The sequence below is a fragment of the Hemicordylus capensis genome, chromosome 9 (genome assembly GCF_027244095.1).
Source record: "Hemicordylus capensis ecotype Gifberg chromosome 9, rHemCap1.1.pri, whole genome shotgun sequence".
Lineage (NCBI taxonomy): Eukaryota > Metazoa > Chordata > Lepidosauria > Squamata > Cordylidae > Hemicordylus > Hemicordylus capensis.
In genome coordinates this window covers 16,584,491-16,602,815 of record NC_069665.1, presented here as the reverse complement: position 1 = coordinate 16,602,815, position 18,325 = coordinate 16,584,491, and the positions used below count along the sequence as shown (strand labels likewise).

General features: G+C 47.0%; 1 protein-coding gene across 1 annotated transcript; it reads right to left on the bottom strand.

Annotated features, from left to right (window-relative positions):
- Nucleotides 1–1,325: 1,325 nt before the first annotated feature.
- CA7 (carbonic anhydrase 7) lies at nucleotides 1,326–15,112 on the bottom strand. Its single transcript, XM_053271297.1, has 7 exons — nucleotides 15,064–15,112; nucleotides 14,051–14,248; nucleotides 11,428–11,546; nucleotides 10,155–10,250; nucleotides 8,424–8,486; nucleotides 3,592–3,747; nucleotides 1,326–2,020 (listed from the first exon to the last, which is right to left on the bottom strand). Exons 1-7 carry the CDS (start codon nucleotides 15,101–15,103, stop codon nucleotides 1,898–1,900), a joined length of 795 nt encoding a protein of 264 aa, XP_053127272.1. The 5' UTR covers nucleotides 15,104–15,112; the 3' UTR covers nucleotides 1,326–1,897.
- Between the last annotated feature and the right edge of the window lie 3,213 nt (nucleotides 15,113–18,325).

Genomic DNA, 18,325 nt, shown 5'->3' with positions numbered 1-18,325 from the left:
TTAATCTGCTGTATTTCATTGTCCTATGCCGGAGGAGATAAGTGATGATGAGATGTTGTAATAGTCCTGTCTTGGTGTTGTATAAGTTTATCCAGGAGTGGTGTCAATGGTTGGCTCGTTCAAGTACACGACAAAGACACCGAATGCTGACTGGGGAGACTCTTCAGGGACGAACTGGCCCCGGCCCCGCTATTGGTCTGAAGTCAGATGCAGCGGGCGGGGCTACTTCCATCCTCCCCAGTCAGTGCTTCATTGAAACACTGACTGGCTGGGCTTCCTCCCAACCCCCACCCAGCCAGCTTTTCAATGAAATACTGGCGGGGGGGGAGGGCACACCTCCCAGCCGTCGAGTGCTTCCTTTGCTGGCTGGGTACAGGAGGGGGTTAGGGAGTGACTTGGCACCCCCCCCCACTCCTGGCAGCCAAGAGACAGTGGTTGCCCCCACCCCTGGCAGCCAAGAGACAGTGGTTGCCCCCACCCCTGGCAGCCAAGAGACAGTGGTTGCCCCCACCCCTGGCAGCCAAGAGACAGTGGTTGCCCCCAACCCTGGCAGCCAAGAGACAGTGGTTGCCCCCAACCCTGGCAGCCAAGAGACAGTGGTTCCCCCCAACCCTGGCAGCCAAGAGACAGTGGTTCCCCCCAACCCTGGCAGCCAAGAGACAGTGGTTGCCCCCAACCCTTGCTCCATTGTCCCCACACCCCTACCTAAATTGTTTATTGCCATGTCTGCAAGATGGACATTTTCTTTTGTCTAAGATGGATTGTACCTTTTAAAAGGGAAAGGTAAAGTGTGCCGTCGAGTCGGTGTCGACTCGTGGCGACCACAGAGCCATGTGCTTGACTCTGGTAGACTACAGGATGGGTTTACCATTGCCTCCTCCCGCACAGTGCGAGACGATGCCTTCCAGCATCTTCCTATACCACTGCTACCCAATATAGGTGTTTCCCATAGTCTGGGAAACTTACCAGTGGAGATTCGAACCAGCAACCTCTGGTTGCACCTAAATCCAGAATGATCCAGATTTCAGCAGCGGACATTGATTCTGGCTCCTGGCAGACTTTCCCCAGGCTCTCTGGTGTCTGCTGCCCCGCTTTGTCTCAGCATGTTGAGTAGAGTTGCTAACTCTGACTGACCCTCCAACCCATATTTTTTCACAAAATCAAGCCATGAACTTCCTCAGGATTGCTTTCAATAGACGAACAAACCTGCAGCCCTTCACACAAAAATATGCACGAATGTACAGACATCTGTACAGCAGTACCACATAATGTCTGAATAGGGCTTATAGGAGATCCTGATCACAGATCTCCAGCCTTGTGTCTGGTTTGGCCCTATGAACATTTACCTGGGAGTAAGCCCTATTCAACATGATGGGACTGACTTCTGAATAAAGAACCTGCAACAGATTGCACAATGAGTTAAAGTCTAGATTAGAGACATACAAAAGGAATCAAAAACTTGGTGGATTCTACTCTAGCACACATGTATGCACACTGATGTTTGTTTGTTTTTAAGCATTCTGAGTATAGTATTTTCCAGGGCAAACCAGGAAAATAGGGATTGTCCATGATAAACAGGGAATAGATGAACTCCCTTTTTCAAAAATGAAAGCTCAGGTCTCAAGGAGTCAAGTTCTCCACCAGACTTCCCATGCAGCGCTATAGCTGTGAGGATTCGCATGAGCACTGTATACTCCATGATGGTATGGCATGCTTGGCTCAAAGTCAATGATAATGGCATCCATGCTTGGATCAAAGTCAAACTCTTTGAATGTCCCGCAGAGGATCTTGCGTCCTCCTTGGAAGATCAATTGCCTCATTTTGTGTTTGCTGATAATGGAAACACTCTGGATATCCTGAAGGCCACTTTCCATCCTCTGTCTCTCTCTCCCTCTTCTTAAGCCTTGAATGATGCACGAACTGCTCTTCCTTTCAGAGGCTGAGGGGGGCGAAAATTATTCACCATCTGGATCTTTTCATCTTCCTCGGTGGTAAAAAGGAGAGTTCGGAATTTCTCCATCTGAAAATTCAGGTGAAACAGAGTTAGTGCTTAAGAGGTTGATTGAGGCCAGTGCTCACAACAAAAGACCAAGAGTGTGTGTGTGTGTGTGGGTGGGGGGTACTTTCAAGCAAATGACCTTGAAGCAATCTTAACAAGCAGACTTCTTTTACTGATTTGAAACAGTAACTTTCAGTCTATAAGGGGGTTCCAACCTTTTGGGAATTTTTCTCCCTCTCTCACAACACTAGAACCAGGGGTCATCCCAAGAAACTGAAGGTCGGGAAATTTAGGAGCGACAAGAGGAAGTACTTCTTCACACTATCTATGGAATTCTCTGCCATGGGATGTGGTGATGGCCACCAGCTTGGATGGATTTAAAAGGGGCTTAGACAAATTAATGAAGGACAGATCTATCAATGGCTACTAGCCCCTGGTGGCGCAGTGGTAAAACTGCCGCCCTGTAACCAGAAGGTTACAAGTTCGATCCTGACCAGGGGCTCAAGGTTGACTCAGCCTTCCATCCTTCCGAGGTCGGTAAAATGAGTACCCAGAATGTTGGGGGCAATATGCTAAATCATTGTAAACCGCTTAGAGAGCTTCCTGCTATAGAGCGGTATATAAATGTAAGTGCTATTGCTATTGCTAGTCTGGTGGCTGTGGACCACCTCCAGCCTTAGAGGCAGGATGCCTCTCAATACCAGTTGCAGGGGAGCAACAGCAGGAGAGAGGGCATGTCCTTAGCTCTTGCATGTGGGCTCCCAGGCCCAGAGGCATCTGGTGGGCCACTGTGTGAAACAGGATGCTCGACTAGATAGGCCTTGGGCCTGATCCAGCTGTTCTTATGAGTAGCAAGAACTTCCTAACTTCTGAAAACTTTAAGAAGTTTCCAGTGGATTTTATATTTACAATAATGTTGTGATTCTTCCATATGTTGGGAGAAAGGCTGCGTATTTTGGGCCCTGATAGGATAGACATCTGATCTAGTGTGGATAGGGCTGCCTTTGACACCAAGGGTACACAACTTGAGGATGTACCTGGACTAGACAGGATGCTGGCCAAAGCTAGGAGGGCTGAACCCAGTGCTGTGCAAACTGTAACACACCAAATTATTGTTGGGAAATATAAAGCACAAGGCTATATATATACACGCACATGCCAAAGGTCATTGTGGCTGGAGGATGATGGGAGTTGTAGTCCAACAACATCTGAGGACCCACGTTTGAGAACCCCTGGCCTAACTCCCTATTCCACATGGTGGTTGTGAAGATGAAGAGAGACGTGCCTCATACAGCTCAGACAAAGTGTGAGATGCAAATATAAAATAAACAACAATGTTGCAATCAATGAGTGATTTACATGCCTATATGAACTAGCCTGAGGTAATAGTTGCATGGGGGGGGCAGCATTTCCCCCACTTTCTGAATGTAAACACACACAATATTAAGTCTGTTTTGCTTTCTGGGCTACTAATTCATTGTTATATATTCATGAAATAATAGTTTTGTGGATGGCTAGATTTCTTTTTACGGGCAGATGTTGTAGTCCTTATTGCAAGCAGCAGAATTACAATCCCCCATCTGCTCTTTTACCTGTTTCTCAGATACACTGATTGCCTCCTTCAGTATTATCCACGTCACACTCTCATTTAAGGGAGGTGTTGTCAAAGAGCCGGGATATGTCCAGTAATCTAGGCATGGGGGCAGGAGACTGCTTGGGTTGAAGCATCTGAACTGGGCATTGGTTCCCTAAAAAAAAAAAAGGCATTGGCATGGATTAAATTTCATGAATAAATAAAAATTTTAATTCAGGAGCAAAAACCAGAGATGCAAATTAAACTGAGTTTACATTGTTTCTGGCACTGGAAAGCGATGTTCAGTGGCTTTGATAATGCAATAGTTGATCAAGGGATTGGACTTAGTAGAAATTGACAAACTAAAAGACAAAGCAGGTAAATATAATGGATTTGTGGTGTCTGGTGATTTAAGAGAAGAATGGACACCATTATTTCTTACTGGAATGTCCATTTAAATTATATTATTAGATCAGATGGAACAGAAATGTCTTTTGTAAAAGCCGCCTGGCATCTTGAGTAATGAAACATGGGCACTCCTAACATCTGTGCTAGTCTCCATGCTGGTTTAAAGCGCAGACAGGGGGTCTTGTGCAAGGGTGCAAATACTTACTGAAATGTGTGCTCTGGGAGTGCTCGGTTAGATCAGAAACATGGTGATTGACCCTCATGAAGTGTTTTAAGTCAGAGCGAGCTTCTGGGGTGTGGGCAAGCTCCAGAAAGCATTTGTACTCTTGTGCAAGATCACCTGAGACTATGGAAGCACAGCAGACCAGCTCAGGAGCTGACACAGCATGGATGCTGATATTAGGAACATCAATTAGGGAGCTGCTTTATACCAAGTCAGACCATTGGTCCATCCAGCTTAGTATTGTCTATGTTGACTCATGGTTCTCCCAGGTTTCAGGCAGGGCGCTTTCCAGGTTAGACCCTGCAACGGGGTCACGACATCTCTCTGAAGTGTTCTTCCGCACTGCATGTGTTGTGACACCACAGTCCCTAGGCTGATGGCAGGGCGCCGTTCATATTTCCCATGCCTTGTTTCGAATTTAATTGCTGCGCTATAGTGCTATAACGTCATAGATCTGGCGTAAGAAAGTGGCTGTTTTTTCAGGTTGTTAGTTTTTGCGAGACTGCTCCCCCTGCTGTTTATGTTTTGAATGTGGTTTGCCTGAACGGAAGCATTTTGCTACAGTTGAGCGGCTAATCTGGAAAGCGCCCGGGAGTCTTCCCCAGCTCTACCTGGAGATGCTGTCAGGGATTGAACCTGGGACCTCCTGCACGCAAAGCAGATGCTCTACCACTGAGCTACAGCCCATGGCTGTGCTTGCTGGGAAGGATGTCAACTGCTATTTTTGAAAATAATATTTTCAGCAAGGCAGGAAAAACCCTCTAACAACTACCTTTTACTTCTGCATATGGATCATACTTACATTTTACATTTTTTTAAAAATATACCGCTCTATAGCCGGAGCTCTCTAAGCGGTTTACAATGATTTAGCATATTGCCCCCAACATTCTGGGTACTCATTTTACCAACCTCGGAAGGATGGAAGGCTGAGTCAACCTTGAGCCCCTGGTCAGGATCGAACTTGTAACCTTCTGGTTACAGGGCGGCAGCTTTACCACTGCGCCACCAGGGGCTCAGTGGTCATACGATATAATCAAAAATAAAACTCAAGTCTATGAGGCTGTTCTCACATGCAGACAAAACTGGGTTAATGAAGCCAAGCCCGGTCTTGCCCGTGCATGAGAAGCACCAGGATTGTACCCTCAGTGGCAAACCTGCCAAGCCAAGCCACGCTCCTTAAATGGGGTGAAGAGCGCAAGCGCATAATGCACTGTGCAGCAATGCACTCGCCCAGCCCACACCACTCTGCTGGCCCAGCAAGAAGGCCAGGATCATCCATGGGGGAGGTAAGCGTTTTAAGGTTCCCTCCCCTGCAGCCTGGAGCCCCTTCTCCGTGATCATGAGAAAAGACTGAAGATTTTCATTCCAGTTCAAGAGTTTTGCAGAGGCCAGCACAAGGGCGATGTTACCAAATGATCACAGGACACAGTTATGCAGAAATATCTTCCCTCTGTGGCAGTTAATGTAAAACAATACCATCGTAGATGTTGACTCTTGCATAGCTTCGTTAGAATTTACGTCCATGGGAATGCTAAACCACTCAGGACCTCCTGCTCAGTTTTTATAGCTTACTATATTTGTCCCCTGGAGTAGGAGTCAAATGAAGCTCATTTGGACACACGATTGCCAAGATTCATACTTAACATATTTGTACTAGAATTTGCTTCCACAAAAATGCAAAGTCTTCTGCAGCTGAATCCTCACCATGCTGATCAGAAGTCATTCCCGTTGACCTTAATGGGACTTACTTCTAAGTAATTATGCTTAGTATTCCATATGGCAAAGCAATTCCAAGCATGCTCACTGACTTCCAAAATAGATACTTGGTTATAGATATCACAGTGATACCTTGCCAGGCCACTACGCATGGTTACCTTGACCTTAGTACAAGGAACTAAAAATGTTATGTTTTATGGAGTGCTTAAAAAAATAATCTGATTCTATATGTGCAATGTAACCACAAACTCACTACAGCATGTGGTAGCAAAGATTTTTATCCTCTTCTGGCTGAAATGCTCAGAGTACTACTCAGGCAGGCTTGCATTAGGAAGCAAAAGGGGCAGGGGCTTAAATGAAACCCACAGACCCCACACCCCCTCCAATTTTAGCTAATCAGTCCCTTTGTCACTTCTTAAAAACAGCAGCGCTGACAAAATATGGTAAGGGGGCCAAGCCTCTCTTGTGATTTGGACACAAGATAAGAAGAAGCCAATGTTTTAGAACACGGGTCACTGCTGAACAGATACTGAATGAGGAGGAGGGATTTCATGCAGAGCAGTGGTGAGCTGACAGACCGATGTGGAATCCTTTTTGCCCTGAGGTCCTTCCCACCTGCTTTTCTCCTATGCAAAAACCCAGCTCCTTTGAGAAGTCTATAGTGCTGGGAAACGTTGAAGGAAAGAGAAGATGAGGATGCAAGGTGGATGGACTTGATTACGACAGCAATGAATGTACCACGGAGAGACCTTGAAGGCCAAGTGGAAGACAGATCATCCTGGAGAGAATCTATCTATGTGGTCGCTAAGAGTTGACACCAACTTGACGGCACTTCATCATGAAGGGTTCTTCCAGATGCTGACTTATTCCCACTTCAGTGTAATTCCCAATCAGAGATGTAACAAGCTGTTCAAGTACATCCATCGTGTACACTTTTAGTGCCCTCTGCTGACAATCTGAAAAAGCCATGCCTTTCCAGCACTACTTCCCTGTTTTATTCTAACTCATAAAAGGCATGGCTTTTTAACAGATTGTCAGCAGAGGGCACTAAGAACGTATGTGACATACTTGAACATCATGTGGGCAGTTTCTGACATATTCTGTTGGAATCCGCACTGAAGTTGGCATAAATCACCGTCTGGAAGAACCCTAAGAGGGGACCAGAAGCGAATGAAAAGAAATCCATTTGTCCCTGCCCTATAATCCCATTATAGAGAAGGGTGGACAGACTCTTGCCAGTGACCTGGTATCCTCACAGGTACCTCCTGATGCTGGAACAAGAGGAGTCTCCACCCGGCCCGGCCCTTTGCACCTTTTTCTGGGCGAGAGCAGAGGCAGCTTCTCCCTCCCTCCCTCCACCTTCCACTTCTGTTTTAAAGAGGACAGACCCTGACACGACAGCTTCATGCCCTTCTGCCAGCGGTGCTGTTTAAAACATCCAGGCCATGGGCCCACAGTACCCCTATTGACAATCAAAACTGACAATTAAAGAATAATTGTGCATGCTTTTTTAAAGTCTCAAATGTTTCAAGTATTTTAATATTTATTATTTTTTAATATTATAAAAATATTAATATCAGTATTTATAATATCAATCTTGATGACAGCCATTGACCAGACATAGAGCGGGAAAGTAAAACAGAAGAAATTATTATTTTATAATTATTATATAATATTTAATATGAAAAAGTCCCTAATACAGCACCTAGGAAGGTGGAAGCAGCAGAGAGCGAAGTGAGGCTAGGCACTCTCTCCCCTGCTCTGTGCAGGTACCTCCACTGCTGCACTCCCTTTCTGGAAGAGGTCATGGGGGGCGGCTGATGAGATTTGAGGCTCTGAGCCATTCATTGGGGGCCTGCCCCTGCCTCCAGTGTTTCACAGAGGAAGACTGGTGTCCACCTGCTAGATGCATCATGCCTTCGTGTTTGCACCCGTTTACATGCAGCTGCAGTAGAGACAACACGACACATCCACCCACCCGCTTGGAGATCTGATTCCCAGAGACTCTAAGGTGGGAACTGAGTCCAAAATGACAATTTGAGCAACAGATGTGGGAAAAGTGGACCAGGCTGGCATCTCCAAGAGGTCAATAGGGGCAAAACAGGGACAGCGATTTACCTGGGACAGGTTCCAGAATATCTCCCTGGCAGCTGTCCCCTGGTAAATAGGAACAATTGGAGCTCTATCCACAGCTACTAGTCGGAGGGCTATAGGCCACCTCCATCCTCAAAGGCTGGATGCCTCTGAGTACCAGTTGCAGGGGTGTCACAGCAGGAGAGAGGGCATGCCCTCAACTCCTGCCTGTGGCTTCCAGTGGCATCTGGTGAGCCACCGTGTGAAACAGGATGCTGGACTAGATGGGTCTTGGGCCTGATCCAGCAGGGCTGCTCTTATGTTCTTAGGCCGTCCCCCAGTGCCATGGCTATGGGCCAGACCCCACTGAGATCCCGCGAGTGAGAAGTCAAGCACACAAAACGAACATCCCTTTTGGATGTTAAGCTTACTTTGAATTTGACCATGTACAAGGCATCCGTCAACCTGTTCATGCCGGCATGCTCTTCGCCCACCTGAAAGTGGAAAGACAGAGGTATGTAAGCAGGTGGATTGGGAAACAGTGGCCAACATCCGAACACGGTGCTTGTGCAATGAACCAAGTTGTGGTAGTGCAAGAAGATCGCACGGCTACACTCAAATCACAGGGATTTGCAGGATTGGGCTCCTGTGCAAAAGCTCCCTGTAAAACATATGATTGGTGCAATACTCGTTTGGAACGCAAGCACTAAACTAAGGGCAACTAACTAGTGCACAGAGCTGGCCCATCCGTGTCGACACCCAAGGCGGTCACCTAGAGCAGCCAGTTTTAAGGGGTACGGCTGCTGCTGCCACGCCCACACCCCAGCTGCCACCCCTGCCAGGCCCTTTCACTGGTGAGACGGCAGTGGAGGAGGAAGAGGAGAACGGGAGGAAGAGGCAGCAATACCTGGTGGGACCCGGGCTGGGCCATGGCGAATGGGCGCCCCAGTGAAGGCAGAAGCAGCCGCCCCATGAGTCTGGGCATGCCCTCTGTCCACACGCCTGCCAGCCGCTCAGTCTCCTCCAGTGCTCAGGCACAAGTGAGCTGCACGCACAGCAGAGCCTCACATTGGCCTCTCGGTGCTGAGGGGGCGAAGTGAAGGGGGCGGTGGAGGAGGAGGAGGAGCCCACCCTCCTGGCTGCTGGAGACATGCTGAGCTCCGTGCTTCTTGGCAGGGTTGTGAGCACCAAGGTCAGACTTTGCCCGGAGCACTAAAGACCCTCGCGCCAGCCCTCCTCATGCAACATCCTTCTGCAAATGTGCTGTTACTCAAGACCAGTGTTCCCTCTAACAGGGATTCCCAGATGTTGTTGACTACAACTCCCAGAGTCCCCGAGCAAAAGCCATTGCAGCTGGGGATTCTGGGAGTTGTAGTCGTCAACACCTGGGGATCCCTGTTAGAGGGAACACTGGTCAGGACGTCAGTCCTGGCCATTGCAATACTGAGTGTTGCAATGGAGAGGAGAGCTGGTCTTGTAGAAGCAGGCATGACTTGTCCCCTTAGCTAAGTAGGGTCTGCCCTGGTTGCATCTGAATGGGAGACCAGATGTGAGCACTGTAAGATATTCCCCTCAGGGGATAGAGCCACTCTGGGAAGAGCATCTAGGTTCTATCCCTGGCATGTCCAAGATAGGGATGAGAGAGATTCCTGCCTGTAACCTTGGAGAAGCCACTGCCAGTCTGGGTAGACAATACTGACTCGGTATATGGCAGCTTCCCATGTTCCTCTGAGTGTGTCAATTTCGGCTTCCAGACACACATACATGAAACAAATGGGCTGTCCTTAGGGCAGGGCAAGCAGGGCAACCGCCCAGGCCCCGCTCTTTTAACCCTCATTAAAATTAACTGGAATGGGCTCCACACTGGCTGATTTGCCCCGGGCCCTGCCCCCTGCCGGAGCATTCTAAGGACAGCCCTTGCTTTGGTTATACCAGGGGTAAGCAGCATGCAGGTCTCCAGACATTGCTGGACTGCAACTCCCATCACCCCCAGCCACTGTATCACAGCTGGGGATCATGGGAGTTGTAGTTCAGCAACACATGGAGAGCCAAACATTGCCTACCCCTGGGATATAGGCATCTTCTTATTAAGGTATCTCCTTATGAAACAAGTTCCAGGGTCACCAACATGCTGCACAGCTTCACACTTCTGTGGCTCTTACCTCCAAGAAAACACCCACCACAGCCAAGCCATCTGGTGCAGTCACTGCGTCTCCAAAGGATGCATATTTCCTGGCGTTCCAGTGGACTAAATGGAGCTGGGGAGGAGAGCCATACATCATGATGAGGAATGCTAAGTGACAAGGCCCTGTCCTCTCTTGGGCTGATGATGTTTGATAAGCAATAACGGCAGGCAATGGATTGCTTTGCTCAGAGATAAAGTGGCCAGAAATTTCTGGGAACAGCCAATAAAGCTCAACCAGCTCACAAATCATGATCATTTTATTGGCTTTGGTTAGCAAGGGTTGACAACAGAAAAGGAACTCCCAGGCTATGGGATCATGAATTCCAGATGGAATATAATATAATAACTGCTGGGCTGCATGGTTCAGAACAGGCTAAGTTGATTCTCATTTTGTTGTGCGGGACACAATACATGTAGGGTATTTAAGAAAACGTCTTCTTGACTATGAGTCCCATTGAGATCATCCGGAGAGGTTCATCTGCAGTTGCCACCAGTTCGTCAGGAGTTTTCCCAGACAGCAGGCTTTACCGTGGGTTTTCTGCAAGGCTTTACTGCAAGTTCGAAGTTTCCCCAAAAAACGATGCAAAAAGTGGGGTTTTCACTACAACTCCCAGCATCCCCAGCTGCAATGGCCTTTGGCTGGGGATTATGGGAGTTGCAGTCAACAACATCTGGGGATCCCTGTTAGGGGGAACATTGCTTGGGTCCCCAGATATTGCTAGGCTACAACTACCATGATCCCCATTTACAATTACCTTTGGTCACTGTAGAATTGTCGTCCAATGATATACGGAGACCCACATTTGAGAACTTCTACCTAAATGATTAATGGGCAATCTGAAATCAAATCTCCCAGTCCCCCCCCCCCCCCCCCGCCCCTCACCGGCTGCCACTTTAGAGCAGCTCCAAGTGCTGGGTATTGCAGCGGGGGCGGGGGGGGGGGGTCTTTGATCTCAATTGCAACTGTAGTTCTGGGAGAAGGTAGGTTCAGCTCTTCACCCTGCCTTGTATCCTACTCTAAACCTCCTGTAAAACTGCTATTAGGCACACAGAAGGAAAAAATGCAAGTACTTGTAGCATGCTTGCCTTTTTTCTACAGTGAGTGTAACAGGGGAATGTTAGAGCAGGAAAACAAGCGAGGAACTGGCTAAGCACCTTCTCTCCCACACCACCCCTCTGATCACATTTTGATGCCCCCCCCCCCATGGCTGCTTTTAGTTTATATAAGGTGTCGGATATTTCTAACTCACCTCACTAGGAAAAGATTGGCCATTGATGGTATGCTCTGATCCACAATCCGGGCTCCTCCCCCAGTGAAAATGGAACTGCTTCAGCCTGTAAGGATCTTCCAGTGGGCCCCCTCTGACCACTGAAACCCAGAAGAAAAGCAGAAACTGGCAGGGCTTCTGTGCTCCAGTTGAAACTGACAGCTGCTCCATGTCCTCCCTTTCTTACCCTCATTAAAAGACATAAACCCGATTCAGACATTATGCTGTACGAGTGTACAGATCTCTGTACACTCGCACATGTGTTTGTGTGAATGACCGTACCTGTGTTCATTCTGAACGTGAACCCGGATACAGGGCCTTCAAATGAATGGTACATAGAGGAAATACACTTCCTATCTGTACACTTCTATAGGACACTTCTGGACCTGCTTTCAGCATAACATGTGAATGACTGTACCTGTGTACATACAGATCTGTACTTGTGTACAATGTACGCTCATTGTACACTAGGGACGTGCACAAACTAGTTTGTGCACTCCCAGGAGGCGAGGGGCGGTTACCTTTAAGGGGTAGGGGGGGTGCCAATCTGGGGGTGGGGGTGGTGCCCCACCAGCTAGATAGATAGGCTTTGATTTCCTTGTGTGAGAGCACACTAGAGACCCGTGGCATCCTTGCCATATTTGTTTTATTTACAATCATGCATGCAGAGCATACATGGAGGCAAACAGACTCTCCCTCAAGGCAGCACTTCCTCTACCCTGCACTCGATCTTGAGAGAGAGATCCTGCGTTCCAAGCCGCCCCACCGTCATCGGCAGCTCTCAAACTCTCTCTTCCTCTGATCCACTCCAAACTCAGACTGCAAACTCTTTCTCGGCCCTGTGCCACTTCCTGGAAAGGCCTGCAATTCGGAGATGAGGTGGACAGTTCAGAAGACAGTACAACCCAGACCTTAGCAACATAGGAATCTGCCTTCTACCAAGACATTGGTCCATCTAGCTCGATACTGTCTACACAGACTGGCAGCAGCTTCTCCAAGGTTGCAGGCAGGAGTCTCTCTCTCAGCCCTATCTTGGAGGTGCTGCCTGGGAGGGAACTTGGAACCTTCTGCATACAAATATGCTCTTTCCAGAGCAGCCCCGTCCCCTAAGGGGAATATCATGCTCACACACATGTAGTTGTGCTGTCAAGTTGGTGTCGACTCCTGGCAACCGGAGAGCCATATCGTTTTCTTTGGTAGGATACACGAGGGGCTTACCATTGCCATGTCTTGTGCAGTGTGAGATGATGCCTTTCAACATTTTCCTATATCGCTGCTGCCCAATATAGGTGTTTCCTATAGTCTGGGAAATAGACCAGTGGGGATTCGAACCAGCAGCCTCTGGCCTGCTTATCAATAAGCCTATTTAGTTTAGACTGAACAACAATCTCCATGCATGTTCTTCAGGTAACTGCAACAACTAAACTCTGCACTCTGCTCTGTAACTGAAGCGGGTAGCTTCCTTGGTTGGCGCTTTGCTAAATAATTACAAACTCCAGCAGATTCAACATTCTCCCGTCTGCCCTGCTGGAGGGTAGATTTAGTAATATTCCCTATGGGGAACATACTGGACTTGTGCAGCAAGTTAATTCCACCTTTTAAAACCTATTTCCCAGGTCCATGGGATAAATTTTATCTCTCTCTCCTTTTAGCCAATAAGCAGCCTGTCATTTCTTATAAAGTTGCCAAGTTCTGTGTGGCAGCCTGTAGATCTTATCATCAGATTATGATGGGTTCCTCCAGAGGTGAAAGTTTAAAGCCAACAACGCTACTGTACTGGCACATTCGTATTTTTATTATATTTTCTGCCTGCATGGGATACATTCTTATATTTGCTTATAGTTACTCATTGTCTGTTGTGTGTAGTGTGTTCTGCAGCTGGTCTCTGACCGTAATAAAGTCATCTATCTATCTTCCTCAAAATATTTCAAGGGGTTTCAATTTGCACTCTCGGTTTGCAGAGAGATGCCCCCTGCCCCAGCTCTAACATGGGAAATAACAGCAGCAAACTGCCCCTGCCTCTCCAACTTGGAGTCAGCTCTGTCTGGAAGCACCCTCGCTAAAGACTGATGAGAACAGATCCATCATATTCCCTAAATACAACTGGTATTTAAACATGCACTGAACTGTTCCCACTATTAGTCTTTACAAGTTACGTGTTCAGAGAGCTAACAGCTGCATCTTAATACTGCACCTAATCATGCTCTCACAGCATCACTAACAGCCTCCTGAGTTCTTCAGCCTGTTATCGGAGACTCTGCTGCCTTGTAACCATATCATTTCAGGTCTCTTCCTGTATTATGCTCTGTCAAGAGGAAACCTAGAGCAGCACAATACCAGAGTCCGGACAAGGTCAAAGGAAAGACTGGGGTGTTTCCTGCATTCCGTGGGACAGCCACACGGGCAAGGTCTCCCCGCCTCTTCTCTCCTGTTTCTGCAGCCTCTTTCCAATGCTTGTGTTGCTCCAACTATATTTATTATTATTATTATTATTATTATTATTATTATTATTAATTTATTCGATCTCTATACCGTCCTTCCAAAAATGGCTAAGGGCGGTTTACAAAGAGAAATAGCAAGAGAAGGACTGCTGTTCTAGACTTACCTGTCTTGTCGTCAATGTCCTTAAAGTCCACCATGACGGAATGCCCATTGTTGGAGATGCCAAGAGATGAACATGCTCCATAGGAAATATTAAGGGGCTTCAGACAGGGGTCATAAATGGCCTGCGCAGGGATGATGTCTATGGGAGACTGGTTATTCCCTTCAGCAATGGGATAGGACTTGTACCACTCAGAAGGCCCTTTGGAAAAAAGGAAAGCACTCTTACTTCGTTCATACCTTCAGAGACATAGAAATTGGGTGTTTTTTTTGTTCCCTCCCACCCCACCCAATACATATTCTAAATACTGTCTTTCATTTAGAGGGACAACCAGTAGGCTGATTCTCATGATTGAAAGTTAGAGCGTCCAGACAGGTTCTAAGCCCTGTGCACGCTCCCAAGGAACAGATGTATGTTGGCAAAAATTAAGGTAGAAGGAGAGGGAAATGGTTGTGTACTGGCCCCTATCTGGATGGGATGGTGCGGGACAAGCTTTCTTTCCACTCTCAATACACTTTTTAACCTATACATGAAACCACTGGGGCAGGTCATCCATCGGTTTGGGGTGAGATTCCATCAATATGCCAATGATGCTCCGCTGTATCTCGCCACCCAGGTCATTCCGGAGATGCTGTTTCTGTGCTTGCCCAGTGTCTGGAGGCTGTCAGGATCTGGATGGGTCAAAACTCCAAGACTGAGTTGCTTTTGCTTACTTCTCAGTCCAACCAATTGCCAGGTCTCTCTTCCTGGACAGTGTTGCGCTGCCCTTGAAAGAGGTGGTCTGTGACTTGGGGGTCGAGCCTGCAAAATGACAGTGAATTTTGTCCCTTCTCTGAACAAGAAACTATGCGCTGCTTCTCGGTTAACCACTTAACTGCCTGTTGCACTTTGCCTGATGTGGGAGAAATGGCGGCATGCAGTCTACCTGTGCAGGACTCAAGTGTTACTGAGCAGGAAAGGGGGGGTGGGAGAGAGGGATGGCTTATCGGAGATAAAAGGGTATGCAAAGCACCTACCGTCCTCCTGCCCGTATCCCCAGCTGTTCTGACTGGTCATGGTGCAGGCTGCTTCCTCCTGCTTTGCTGCCAGCTCTTTTAATGCAAGTGCTGCAGCTTACCTGCCTTTATAATAGCTCACTAGCAGGACAGTGTCAGGCTCTTAAAGAGGCAGAAGCAATGCATGCTTTCAGACCTGTGTGCACCAGCAGGGCCTTAGAAGAGGGCGCATCATGTCAGAAGGCTCTCTCGTGTGCATCTCTTTTTGCACACACATTATGTCATGTGCACAGCTCCTGAAGTGCCTCAGGCCCTCTAAAAGGAGGACCGCCACTGCAGCATCAGAGGCGGCTCTGCAGTTTGCATTAATTCTGTGCGTCCCATTGCTGCATCCGCGTTCTGAAGAAACCCTGTGCAGCCATGCCCTTAGGGCCATTCAGCCACAGGTCCCCAGCAGTGTTCCCTGTTACAAGGATTCCCAGATGTTGTTGACTACAACTCCCATAATCCCCAGCTGCAATGTCCAAAGGAATCCTAGGAATCCTTGTTACAGGGAACATTGGTCCCCAGATGTTGTATGGCCATTGTGGTTGGGGATTATGGGAGCTGTAGTCCAACAAAATCTATGAAGTCAAGTCTGAGAGCCCCTGGCTTAGGGAGTAAGGAAGATCTTACCTTGAAGGAGGTCCTGGCAGAACAGCATCACACCCGAATGGCACATAGTGCTGTCCCCCCCACCCTCCCTCCAAGGAGCTCAGCACAGTAAGCCCCTACATTTTATCCTCACAACAACCCTGAGACATAGCTAGGGTAAGCTGAGAGAGAGTGACTGATCCAGGATCAATCCAGGCTGGGGATTTGAAGCCACATTTTCCTGGTCCTAGTCCAATGCTTTTTCCCAGGGGTACCCAATCTTGGCGGCCCAGATGTTGGACTACAAGTCCCATCATCATAAGCGCAGTTAGCAAGGGCTGAAAGCCATTGTGTCTGGGGGTGATGGGTATTGTAGTCCAATGACATCGACGTTGTAGTCATCAACATTGTAGTCTGACGTTTCCCAGGGTTGGGAACCCCTATTATAAAGCAGGGATTATCAATGTTGAGTCCCTAGATGTTGTTGAACTTCAACTCCCATAATTCCCAGCCCCAGGGGTCTTTGGTTGGGGGTTATGGGAGCTGAAGTCCAATAGCATCTGGGGATCCAATGTTGGGAACCACTGTTATAAAGAGTCGGGACAACTTGCCCCCTACCATTGAAGTGTCTTCTCTGGCTTCCTACACACTCTTGCTATGTGCCCCATGGAAGACAGACCTGATTTCCCAACCTATTAGCATTTCCTGCCCTACTTCCAGGACTAAAAACAGGGGGGAAAGTTCCACTTGCAAATCTACGCCACAAGTTTCAAAGGTGAGGGAGAACTTTGATTTGTTTCCCTTTTATCCTTTGGAGCTTGTCCTTGAGTAGAAGTACTCTAATTTAGTTCTGTAAGCATAGTTTATTTCCTTCTATACTCGTTATCTCTTACTAAAAATGAATGACACATCATAAAATGTTATGACTACAACAAGTTAATGAGAAACACTGTCCAGCCTGAAAGTATACATGGAAACAGTGACGGGGCACAATCCACCAAGCAGTTCCCCACTGCAATCCATATGGCAGTGCTCTTTGGACTTTCCTTGCCCCTTGTGTATATCGTTAATTTGCTCCAAAATCAACTTTAAAAATTATTTTCCAAACAACTGCAGCACCCTTGCACAGCTCCAAGGCCCAAGCAAGATCATTTCCAGAGGATTGTGTCCCAACATTTTAAATGCCCCCTGTTCACAAATGCTTCTCACGTTTCTGAAACCGTATCTTATGTGGCTGGGTACCTCTCCACTTAGGAATTATTAATAGTTTCAGAGTGATAGTAAGAGTACTTGCTGATTTTATATACTAAAGAAAGATCAAGTAACCAATCCATTTATTTATTGCAATATTATAACATGAAGTCAAACATAAGAACCCCTTTTTTAAAAAGCATAGATTCAATCTAGAAAATCCATTCAGGTTGGTGTTTTTTTAGAAGAAATGTCAAATCAAACAAACTAAATAACAAAATATAATATCACATCAAAATATTATCAGTAAAAGGTCAAACATCACCATAAGAACTTATTCAGAAGTGATCTGATCAGCCACAAGCTGGGCAGCATTCAGACTAAGTTAGTCCTGTCTCACTGAAATAAACCCAAAGCCTAAGAAAAGAGTAAGGACATGAAATAAGAAAGGTGGGGAATAAAAGATATTGCTTCACACAGTAAATCATCTTTACAGGTGACATTTTTAGTTTGGACAAGAGGTGACATGATAGAGGTGTATAAAATTATGCATGGAGTAGAGAGAGTGGACAGAGAGAAATTTTTCTCCCTCTCTCACATCACAGCAAGGTAGGGCTGGGAACGACTCCTGTCTGAAAACATGGAGAAGCTGCCAATCAGTATAGACAATACTGAGCTAAATGGATCAATACTCTGATTCCATAAGACAGCTTACACTGTCTTATAAGAAGCTTACACTTACACATAAGGACTGCCTGCTCCCAAGGTTTTCTGCCTGCCTAACAAGGTCATCAGAGGGGCTTTTGCTCTGTATGCACGCTGAGAGAGGCTAAATTGCTGTGGACAGGGCCTTCTCTGTTGTTGCCCCCAGGCTCTGAAATACTCTCCCAGAGAATGTCCTCTTTGACAACTGTGGCAGCTTTAAAAACAACAACAACAACGAAAGACCTTCTTATTTCTTCAGGCTTTTACTCCTTAGGGGCGCCCCGCATCTCTCAGCTCTCCTGCTTCTGTTTGTCTTTTTTATGGTGGTTGGGTTTTTTTGGTGTTTTATGGTTTCTATTGTTTAACTGATGTCAAGGCTTTATATGTTATTTTAATGGAATTTTATTTTATTTTAACTTTTGTAAATTGCTTTGGGATGCCTTATGAAAGGTGGTATAAAAACTGAACAAACAAAACAAACCAATATTTTTTTAAAAAAGAAACTACAGACTTTGTGATGTTTCTAACCACAGAAGCTGCTGCTGCAGTCTTCTGTGTATCCTCCTCTATCCAGAAGATAACTTCTACATTTATCCCCTGCTAAGTGGCACAGCGGGGGAAATGCTTGACTAACAAGCAGGTTGCCGGTTCGAATCCCTGCTAGTACTATATGGGGCAGCCGCAGTGATATAGGAAGATGCTGAAAGGCATCATCTCATACTGTGTGGGAGGAGGCAATGGTAAACTCTTCCTG